At 45.5% G+C, this 12,124-nt stretch overlaps 1 protein-coding gene across 1 annotated transcript in view; it reads left to right on the top strand.

Annotated features, from left to right (window-relative positions):
- LOC141156881 (tenascin-N-like) overlaps positions 1–12,124 on the top strand; it is a 124,775-nt gene that overhangs the window by 69,741 nt on the left and 42,910 nt on the right. The window contains exons 8-9 of the mRNA XM_073643385.1: positions 6,039–6,302; positions 10,163–10,293. Coding sequence (XP_073499486.1) covers positions 6,039–6,302; positions 10,163–10,293 — 395 coding nt within the window. The remainder of the gene's footprint in view (positions 1–6,038; positions 6,303–10,162; positions 10,294–12,124) is intronic.

Below are 12,124 nucleotides of genomic sequence, written 5' to 3'. Positions count from 1 at the left end.
GCTGTGACGGCATCCAGATGAGCCAAGTCTCTCACGCTCACCGCATGCGCAGGAGAATTTTCCCACGCTGTCAGTGACGTGCATGAGGTGAGCTGAGTTCATTGTCGGCTCATCGGGATGCCGTCACAGCCAGACACTGAGGAGCGCAAGCATGCCTGCGCTTCCCAGTGTCTGCGGGATGACAGGCTGGATGGCAGCTTTCTGCTGCGATCCAGCCTGTCATGTGAATGTAGCCGAGCTGAAGCTGTCCTGGGAACCATGGAAAGGTAAGGATGATGTTGCTTTATTATTTTACTTTTATTGCAGGAGATCGTTGGCTTCAGCTGGAATGGGCGTGATGGTAAGTAGAGTTTAATTTAGAACAATAAAGAATTGTGTGTTTATTTCAACGAAAGGACTTTATTCTGGGTGTTGTGTTTTTTTTAAATACTTTACTAGAAATTCATGGCGGTCATGTCTAATATTGGCGTGACCCCATGAATTTCGGGCTTAGGGCCAGCGGATAATACAAAGTTGGCCCTAACCCCTTTATTACCCAGTGAGCCACCGCACCAGGGCCCTGGATGAGCTGGATACAGCGCCAGAAGATGGCGCTTCTATGAACGCAACATTTTCTGGGGTGGCTGCGGACTGCAGTTCGCAGCAGGGGGGGCCCACAAAGCTTGGGCCACCCTGCGCTGCAGATTCCAGCCCCCAGCTGCTTAGTTGTACCTGGCTGGACACAAAAATAGGGCGAAGCCCCACGTATTTTTTTTTTTTAAACTTATTTCATGAAATTCATGAAATAATAAAAAAAAGGGCTTCCCTATATTGTTGTGTCCGGCCAGGTACAAATAGGCAGCTGGGAGTTGGGGGCAGCCCGTTCCTGGATTCTGTACCTGGCTGGCATACAAAAATATGGCAAAGCCCACGTCAAAATTTTTGGGTAAAATTAATTAAAAAATAAATAATAATTTAGGGACTGCATCTTTATTAACCCCTCAAGTGTCATTTAGTGTTAAAATAAAGGATTTATTAAAAAAAAAATTGGCGTGGGGTTCCGCGTAATTTTAGTCTCTAGCGGAGGTTAAGCAGACAGCTGGGGCAGATGTTTGAAGCCTGGGAAGGGGGTAATACCCACGGAGCTTCCCAGGCTACTAATATCAGCCCCCAGCTGAATACCTAGCCTTTACTAGCTATTAAAATGGGAGACCCCCCCAAAAAAATGACGTGGGGTCCCCCCTATTTTAATAGCTAGCAAAGGCTAGGCAGACAGCTGGGGGCTGATATTAATAGCCCAGGAAGGGTGCCATGAATATTGGCCCCCTCCCAGGCTAGAAACACCAGCCGTCAGCCGCCCCAGAAATGGCGCATCCTGTACAATGACTGATAACACCTCTATATATAGGAGATAACGCAGGATCCACCATTCACAATATGTGATGTCACAGCTCATCTCCTCCCCCTCCTGTACAATGACAGATAACACCACTATATACAGTAGAAAACAAAGGATCCACTGTTCACAATAGGTGATGTCACAGCTCACCTTCTCCTTCTCTCTGCACAATGACTTTTACCTAGATGAAAACATGCTCATTACATGCCTCAATATAATTCTGTAAATCTAAGTCAGTCTATTGCTGCTAATGTCCCTGTGCCCATGAAAAAGTAGATGTCTAATACTAGCCCTAGTGACCAGTGTGAAAACTCAAAGATTATTATTTTTTCTAATCAAGGTAGTGATATGAAAAATAAAAAATATATATTAAACATTTAAAAAAATACATTTCACATTACATTTTCTGATGACATCAGAACTATGAGTTGCTTGTGAATAGAGATGAGCGAACTCTAACTTAAAAGGTTCGTACCGGACAGTCAGTGTCCGGTGCTAAACGCCGAACATGGACTTCTCCCGGAGTTCCGTTGCAAAGTTTGGACTTCCGAGGGAAGTCCGTTGCAGGGAGAGAGAATTTTTTTTCCAGATCCAAAGTTCAGGTCTTTATTGTTTTCCTTGGGGTTTGGGTTCTGGTTCAATTTCAGGTCCAGTTCTGGTACCAGAACATAAACTTCCATGGGTCCGCTCATCCCTACTTGTGAAGTTATCATTATTTTGTGCTATGTACCACGTGACTTATGAGCATTGTACTTGCCTATAGGATGAGAATATCCTTGCATCTTATGGCGAGACCTTGGGGGGCTTTCCACTAACGGTGACTGCAGTAATGATATGAAATGTATCCGATTTTCCAACATTTCTCCTAACACTACGCATATGGAGCAAGGTCTGAGTGCACAGCTCTGTGGACCTGATCATGTGCGGTCATTATTTCATTTTTTGATTTATTTGCACTATCACTGCATTTATTCAATCAGTTGATCAAACAAGCACTTCATGGCACCAGCAATCATTCTGAATGTATCCGCCGGTCTAATCGGTATATTTGCTGGATGGATATGTATATTACGACCTGTCACACACTCCCTGAACAAGTGTCACCTATGAATATTACATAAGCGTACCCAAGACGTTAAGTATGGCATTTACAACCCTTGGCGTATAAATGATTGCGCAGTCGCTTCGCGGACATACATTTATTTTTATCTCCCTTCATGTAAATTTAGATGGGATCTTTTGAGGGTTGTGATGATTTCCGGCTTCTTCATTAAACAGTACTATTTACCCAGCGAGAGTCGCATGAAAATGCCTTATTTGCAATATCTATCTCAGGGCACACAAGTACTCATGGGTATCGTAGCGTATATATCAGCAGCGGGCCGCCTTGTACATCACTCAGATAAATATCGCTTATTCTGCAGGCTCGTACCATTTCATTATTTGTGTTTTCCCATCTCTGGCATCAACCTCAATCTATAAATCCTTGAATTATGTATCTTTTAACCCTGTCTGCGAGGCAATAGTTTATTCTCCGTACAGAGAGACTTCTCTGTGGTTCTAAACAATCCTAATTATTATTATTTTTTTTATTATATACTCCAGGCAGCCGTGTAAATATACTCGCTATGATTAATTTAATTAAGAAAACTGGTGCATAATAAAGCAAGTAGATTATAATAAGCAGGAAGCTGCGGAGCGGCTCGTAATGCCGGTGTGAGCATGGAAATGGGATCTGTCACCCCCAGTGACAACTTCTCATTGTATTCTATTGTCAAGAAATGGATATTTGAAGAGTGAAGAGAAAGCAGATTTACTTCCATTTGCAGGGTCCACATGGGAAAAGGATAGAGGAAAGGAACATTGAGAATGATAATTGTGTTCTGAGCATTGCTCATTCCTTCCCCCACTTCACTGCTCTTGTAATGTGGTAATATTGTACAATGGCCATGGTCGGAAAGATGGACATGGCCGGTTTTTGAAGTAATAGCACATTGGGTCACAATTAGTCTCATACCCCCCCCCCCATTTTTCAACTATCCCAATGATACATAGTTGCACTATGCTAGGTTTAAAGGGTTGTCCATTATTCGAAAAAACGCTTCTGAATCTCTATGGTTACCCCCCGATGCTGGTGCCATTCCAGCGGTGTCAGCATTGGCTCTCTCAGGGGCCAATCAGCGCTGGCTCCCCTCCTTTGTACAAATCAAGACATCTGGAGGAAGTGAGGGCTGCAGCTGTCCTCTGACTTCATTTGGATGTCAATTATGTGCATAGGAGAAGAGACTGAAGTCAGCGCTGACTGGCCTCAGGGATTGCGTGACATAACAATGTCATGTGAGCCCTGGGAGATCCAATGATGACACAGCTGGAACTACGCCCGCAGCAGAGGTGAGTACAGGTGTTGTTATTTTACTGAACACCCACCCACACCACTGATTGGCATCTTTCTGTGTACACTGTGCATAGACAAAACTACCAATTAGAGGAGAGGGTGGTTTTATTCACAGCTCAGCATTTAAAGAACTGGTAGATCTGCAGCAGAGAAAACTGTGATTTTATCATTACTGTAGCAAGCAGCCCAGTAAGTGACACATTGCTGTAATCAGGGTCTCTGCCCCTACATTATGCTACTTTCAGATGTGCTAGCAAGATCATATACCCTTTAATAAAATTATCTCCAATCAAAGTATCCCCAAGTCTAGGATCATAACTGTGCTGCCTATTACTGGGGCTTCCTGGGAGTTTGATATTGGTGGCCTTTCTTTAGGATCAGGTGATTGAAGGGGTTACAAGTGCTGGTTCTCTTTCATATAAGTGACAGCTGCATTCATTTGACAGTGGCTATGAATGGTATTGCAGTGTAGCACAGCACCGGGCAATAGCCAGGGGTGAGGCTCTGGTCTTCTCCTGTAATGCCCAATCGGCGCGCTAAAAGAAAGAGTGGGTCCTGGCTGGGTGGTGATGTTGGTGTTGTGTGGGCCTTGCAGCAGGCCGCCTGTAGCCGATGGTGTTGGCCAGCCAGAACCATAGGTCTCAAAGTTCAATTAAGGAGACTCCCGTTGTAAAACACAGTCTTTACTGAACGGTAACTTAGTAAGGGTTATGTACAATGGCTAGCGGGTACAAAGTCTTATGGACGTTTCTTTCACAGTGTAAAGCATTTTCACACACATGGTTTCCTTCCACTGTAATCTACTCCAGGGCTGGTGAAGCACATTGTTTTGCCATACTTCATCACAGCCTAGCTTGTCGCCACAGTCCGGTTCAGCAAGTCTCTCTACCTGTTCAGCGGTTCCACATCCTATTTCTTCCACTACTGGAGCCCTGGGTCTACCGCTCTGGACCATCCAATAGTCCCACGAACTCAGTCCTATTTAGGTCCGTTACCTTCGGCGTTTTGCAAGCTCAGGGTTTCTCATGACATGTCATCCTATCCAAGGACCCCTTTAAGGTGGAAGGCCACTCTATCTCTTTGATCCCTTCAAGGTCGAACCACTCCCTTGTCCCCTAGTCTCCTTTGTTGTAGTTCACCCAAAACAGCAGCACTGTTCACAGATGCTTCCTACTACTACTACTACTACTTGAACTTGTCCCTATATAACTAACTACAGGAAGTCGTCTCTTTCCCTGACACTAAGCCCTTCCTACTATGGGCTAGTCCCGAACATTAACACGATCTTACCCTATCATTACCTAACTACAGTCAATTAATTATCTACACTACCTAGTTTATGTCCTAAGTCCTAAACTATGTCTTACCCATCACCTATCCTATACTGTACACTATGTCCTATGCTATACAACTATACATTACTTATACACTATACAGGCTACACCTCACACGACACGCTATATACAAAAGATGCATGACACAATTCACGCACAAAGCAATTGGTGCTTTCAGGGGTAGGAATGCTACAGTCCAGTCCACACCCCTTACAGCAGTTCACTGTTGCTCAGTCCTATTTAAAGAGTTGCTATTGTTTTAAGGATTTCCCCTCACAAATCACTTGCAGACACTCGTTTTAGGCATTACTATGTGTGTCTTCTCACTTATTCATCCCCTTACACATGCACCTGTCAAATGTATTTCTCCCTGAACCTTAAATATCAAGGATACCAGATTTTTTGGCCTTTACCTGCAAATCCACCTGCAAAAATGTGTATATCTGAAACAAAAAGAAGACACAACAAAACCAATGTTTCATTTCAGCAGTGCTGAGACAGATGCCGTCTTGTCTATATATATATATTGTAATATAAGAAATAAGATGCATACAAATATTATACTGTAATATCATCAAGCGACCCCATATAACAAATATTTTTTGTGTTTTTTTCCTAGTTAGGTATATATATGCTTTGATGCAGACTTTTATATCTTTTTTGATCATGTGATTCATAATAGACACGGAAGATGCATGACACATAATTTGTATGAAAAGATGTGAAAAAATGAAAGCTTTACTTTGATGTAATGTAAAAGGTATATAAAAGACAGTAAAGTAATATTTAGAAACACATTTATGAGTAGAAAAAAATCCGTACTGTTCTGTCCTCAGCGTAGCGGGAGACCAGAATGGTGTTTGTGATCAGAATATCCAATGTTTAATGTACTTTATGACTGAAGAGACTGACACTTGACTATTATCTGTAGGAATTGATGGTCCTAAAAACCTGGTGGCCACAGACGTGGGTGAAGACACAGCCAGCTTATCCTGGCAGGCTGCCCGAGCTCAAATAGATCGCTATATATTAACATATGCATCACCTGATGGACACAGTGAGGAGATGGCTGTGGGCAAGGATAAGACCAACACTTTCTTGACCGGCCTCACCCCCGGAATGGAGTACATATTCAACATATGGGCAGAAAGGGGAAACAAGAGGAGCAAGCGAGCCACCGTTACAGCCACAACAGGTGAGATTAGACATATGCGGGACTTTGCTTACTTTTTGCCATGGGCCTAAGAACTTATAGGCAAGTAGTTGCTAGCTACCTGCCTTTTCTGCCCAGCGCTGATGTCTGCTGGCTCAGGGCGGTCACGTACTGCTCCTGCCGGCGATTCTGCTGCTGCATTAGACCTCACGTAAACAGAGCAGCTCTTTCTCTTCTGCTCTGCTCTGTCAACGGGGTGTCACTGCCAATGTAATGCTGATTGACAACCGGATAAAGGATTTATCCAGAACTATTTTTTTTTACTGTGTGCCTAAAAACTAATAGGCAGGTAGTTGCTAACAAAGGGAACTACCTGCTTGTTCTACCTCGCACCGACACAGAGCGGTCATTGACTGATTCAGCTGCTCAATGTCAACAGAGCAGCTCTTCCTCTTCCAGGCTGCTCTGTTGATGGGGTGTGACTGCAGACGTCATGCTGATTTACAGCTGGCTCCCCGCAGTTAGGCAGCGGGGAGCCAGCTGTCAAACAGCATGACATCACCAGAGAAGCCCCATCAAGAGAGCAGTGCGGATAAGAAGCAGCTCCTGATGTCACCGAAAGCTGCAGGATCACCGGCAGAAGTGGTGCATGACCGCTCTGAACCGGCATAAATCAGCGCCGGGAAGAACAGGCGGGTAGTTAGTGACTAGCTGCCTGTAAGTTCTTAGCTACATAGCAAAAAATAACGAAAGTCCCAGGTAACCCCTTTAGAGGGAGACTATCACTCTCAAAATGCAAATTAAACTACTCAGACATGTATATAAAGTACATAGTCCCCTATAAAAATCATACCCCGAGTATATATTGTATCGTTTCTGTGACAGAGAAATCGACTTTTATTTCATATGCAAATTAGGGAGCTTTTATGGCGACTTGTCATGGCCAATGGCTCAGTGCCCTGTTATGCTCTGTAAATGACATACTGAGCACTTTCCCTGCTCTTGATTGATAGTGCTTTCCTCCCCAGTGTGAGCGCTGCATAACCTAAATCTGCATTCCTGCACGTGTGCACTAACTCTGGAGGATCCTAGCAGCGCACATACAGTGTCAGTGCAGGTGCACTCTGATCCCCGGCTCCAGTCTGCAGCTGCTGCTCACTGTAATGATACACCATGAAGTGTTGCAAGCAAGCGGCTTTAGAGAGGAGACAGGGATCTGAGTGCACCGGCACTGACACTGTGTGGGCTCCTCCAGTGTCTGAGGAACTGCCTGTGTGTCACCCTGGCCTGGATGCCACAAATATAATAAAGCTGTGTCTGAGAGCAAGGGGGAGGTTCTCTGGTCAAGGACCATTAGCATGCAGTACCTCCTGTCCCAGGCCAGTAGGGGGAGCAGGCTGCCCCTATAAAAGCTGGAACTGGGGGCAGGGTTAGGGAGTTCTGGACGACCTGTCTCTGGATTGAGAGGTGTCCCAGAGAAGGCAGAGGCAGTTCAGCTGTAGCTGAGGAGGCCGTGTGGCAGTAGGAGAGCCACGAGCCAGGGACAAGAGGCGAAGCGAGCCTGTCCTGGCAGATAGAGAAACTAACCTACCAGACTTTGGTGTCTGAGGCTGTGAGGATTCCAAGTCCTACAGCAAATAACTAGTCCGCAGGGGATTGTATGTTCCCTGGCCTAAGAAGCCCGGAGGTTCCGCCACAGCAGAAGGGACCAGCAAAGCCGTACCAGGCCGGGAGTAGATAGGGACCCAAGTTGCAAGCCATACGGGCGAGAAGACACGGCAAGCTCAGGAACGTGGGCTATTACACCACGAGGAGGGAAATAGCCAGAGAGAATGCAGAGAGCACGGTAGGCCTACACCCTCACCCTGAGCAGGGCCAGCTTCCCACTTGTCCTCAGACATCCAGGCCCCCTCCTAGCTGGGACTGTTTTTGGGCCGTCTCACCTGTTCTAATAAAGACCCTGAATTGTTTAAGAGGCCTCTGTTTCCTGGCTATCACGGTCGGAATCATCCCCTCCATCATCCATTATATACTGCCCTGGGGCCATACTCCTCCTGTGGGGAGTTGTACTATTCAGTGCTGCACCTTTACATCTGCCCCAGTGGTCTGCACTGCAGCGGTGGTTAGCCCTGACCGCAATCCACGGGTGGCGTAGTCGGACATTGCAAAACATATAGAAGACTGCCACTGGTCTGACCACCCTGAGCCACGGACCGGGTTGCCACTACTACCCCCATTATTGCCCTGTTGCCCGGATCCGAGTGTCCCACGGCCCAGGGGGCGAGTCAGCTTTGGCGTAGTCGGCAGGATTGTGACCAACCCGCCACAAACGGGTATTGCGTGCCTGGAAAAGACTTCACACTTACCTGAAAAAGAGGTTTCCCGCCGTCCGGAGCCGTTTCCCGCCATTTTCAGCCGTCTCCCGCCATCTTCAGCAGCTTCCCGCCATCTTCAGCTGTTTTCCCGCCATCGGACGCCATCTGCAGGACGCCGTGCGGGAAGAAGAGGGGCGTGGACGTCCAAATCACGCAAGACCTGAAGCTCCGCCCTACGCTCTGACGCTGCGCAAGGTCCTCGTCCATAGCAGCACCAGCGGAGCCGCGGCCTACAGAAGAGGATCGTCGGAAGGGAGGCCACGCTTAACTAGGGGGGAGGAAGATGTCGGACACAGAGGCGCCCACTACCACCAGCGCAGCTGCAGCAGCGGTAATGCCATTCTCCCTGCCTTACATCCCTGGAGCAGCCTGGCTGCCCAAGTATTCAGGGGAGCCCCATGCCCTAACTGACTTTAAGGAAAGGCTGTACAGTTTGTTCCAAGTTTACCCCCTGACAGAGGAACAGAAGATTAGCATACTGACAGGGCAGTTAACTGGCGCAGCCCAGCGGGAGGTAAAGTCATGGCCCGCTGAGGAGAAAAGAACTGTAAAGGACATTCTGGCCCGGCTGCTGGGTACCTTTGATACACGTACCTCCACTGAAATTAAAATGGTTTCTCTCTGTTTAATGGCCTTGTGTGAACATGCATTTACATTTTGCATGCACATCAACTTAAGTTTCAGTTCAGACCTTCAGGTTTTTTCTTTGCAGTCAGTATGCTTTAGTGCATATAAAAGGGTGTGGCCATCCTTTGTCTGGGCTGAGACGCTCATTCTGCTTCGGCTTTATGCTTACACCAGGGATCCAGTCTCTCTGCCCTTGTCCATATGTATGTCACTTGACAAATGGTAAGGTTTTTAATATTAGAGTTAGGACTGTCCCATAAGGGTTGCCGTGAAGTGGCGGGATGGCTTTCACATTATTTTGATCAAAATTATGTTAACTAAATACCCATTATTATTTATTATTTTTGCACTGTGCGATTTATACATTTACTTTCAGTTATTTGGATATTTTTCTTGTCTTTGGTTTCTCTCTGTTTAATGGCCTTGTGTGAACATGCATTTACATTTTGCATGCACATCAACTTACGTTTCAGTTCAGACCTTCAGGTTTTTTCCCCATTATTGCCCTGTTGCCCGGATCCGAGTGTCCCACGGCCCGGGGGCGAGTCACCTGCCCTTCTGGAAGTCGAGAATAACTCCCAATCTTCTAGGGCTGGAGTTGATGTCGGACTACGGTGCCAAGAGTCCCCCGGCCCGAGTAGCCAACTCCAGGGCCCCACTTTTCAACTACATGCAAATGTGACATTATCCTCACTCACAAATTTATATAACAATGAACTGGGTAGATTGCCTTTGTCTGTACATAGTGATTAATGAATATTGTGCCAAGTACTGCTCTTATAAGAGGGTGGTGGCCCACCAGAGGATTCCCCTGTACTCTTGTGGGCCAGTCCAAGCTTGGCTGTACATTACTAAGTTGTAAACTTACTTTAATATAATATTTTATGTCCGCTCACCTAGATATTGATGCACCCAAAAATCTGCAGGCCTCTGAAATTACTCAGAATGAAGCCACCTTGACTTGGACCCCTCCTGTAGCTCAGATAGATGGATATATACTCACCTATGAGGATGAAGCTGGAAACCGACAGGTAAAGGATTTATTGGGTGATCAACTGCAATTGTTTTAAAGTATACCTCTCCTTTCATACAAAGCCAGAGTAAAAGCATTGTCTTGCTGCGTCACTCAACATACCAAGTTAAAACGATTTTGATGCAAATACCAGGCTGATATGTCCAGGAACTATCTTGATTCTCATTCTATGTAACTTCCCATCCACTCTTTTTCAGTAGGCTGTTCCTCTTTTTCAACAATCTAAAAGCACTATAGGTGCTGGAACTTCCTTTTCCTCACTTCCCAGCATTACTCCTTCTTGTCCAATTGCTTGGAACATATATTCTCATATTGCTTGCACTTCATGTACTTAATGGAAGTTTGTTAGTAGAAAGAAGCACAAATTGCGGAGTCCGATGCAAAAATTTGGCACCAGCATAATTGTGCTCACTTTGGCTTCCTTACTGACGTTTGCTTTGTCTCTGATGTTTGTAGACCTGTGTTCGGCATAATCATACAAAACAGAGCCTGAATTTAACCACTTCCACTTGCAATGAAGCTCCATTGCAGGCTTTATACACTTAGTGTATTAGCCATTCTTGCACCGAATATTCAGAAATTTTAGCACTATTCACAGCCGGTAACAGGAAACCGCTCGGGCCCTAGGACATAAACTAGTAATTTGGTGTTGCACTTAAATCCCAATGGTTTCATTTCCATATCTAAAGCCTGGTTTATGTACAGTAACATAAAAAATATCACTGAGCAAACCATGGTATCTAGTGCATGTAAAACTGCAGTAAAGTAATTACTGCCATGCCAGATGGAGGAATACGAGCTGGGTTTGTTTAGTGACGCTTTAATAGCTACTTAATGATGTCGAAAGTGGGTGGATTTTAAGGCTGAGAGATATTATTTAGATTCAATAGTATTATAGAGGCTTTTTTTGTGGTATTTGCGTTATTTTAAATTGCAAGCAGGTGAATTAGCCTTTAAGTGATCCTATTTCAGGTCTGATATATGTGACCAGTTCTATAATAATATTCCTGCAGCCACCACTAGGTGGAGCATGGGAGCTTACTACATAGCATTTATACAATCCAGTATGCAGTAAGCTCATGAGCTCCCCCAAGTGGTGTCTGCAGGCAATCAGAATTTCATCATTTAAAGGGGTTGCCTTGCCAAAGTTTTTTTTTTTAAGTTTTAGAATGTCATACTCACCTTACCGATTCTTTGCCACCCTGTTATTATTAGTTATTTACATAGCACCATTGATTCCATGGTTCTGTACATGAGAAGGGGTTACGTACAAAATACAGATATCACAATGATAGACAGGTACAGAGGGAAGAGGACCCTGCCCTTGTGGGCTTACATTCTACAGGATGATGGGGATGGAGACAGTAGGTTGGGGGGATGCAGCAGCTCCGGTGTTGGTGAGGCGGCAGCTCCGATGGTGTTGAGGTGGCAGCGTAGTTTGTAAGCTTTCTTGAAGAGATGAGTTTTCAGGTTCAGTCTGAAGGATCACAATGTGGTGGATAATCTGACGTGTTGGGGCACAGAATTCCAGAGGATGGGGGATATTCGGGAGAAGTCTTGGAGGCGATTGGGTGAGGAACGTATAAGTGTGGAGGAGAGAAGGAGGTCTTCGGAGGACCAGAGATTACGTAAGGGAATATATCAGGAGATTAGTTCAGAGATGTACAGAGGAGAAAGGTTATGGATGGCTTTGTAGGTCAGAGTTAGTAGTTTTTACTGGATACGTTGGGGAACTTGGAGCCAATGAAGGGATTTACAAAGGAGGGAAGCAGAGGAGTAGCGAGGATAGAGACAAGCTAGTCGCGCAGCAGAGTTAAGGATGGACTGGA

The sequence above is a fragment of the Phyllobates terribilis genome, unplaced genomic scaffold, assembly GCF_046119375.1.
Source record: "Phyllobates terribilis strain yellow unplaced genomic scaffold, ASM4611937v1 Scaffold_8__6_contigs__length_399053987, whole genome shotgun sequence".
In the NCBI taxonomy this organism is placed as follows: domain Eukaryota; kingdom Metazoa; phylum Chordata; class Amphibia; order Anura; family Dendrobatidae; genus Phyllobates; species Phyllobates terribilis.
The sequence above is the reverse complement of the archived record's forward strand: the minus strand, read 5'-3'. Positions and strand labels throughout refer to the sequence as shown.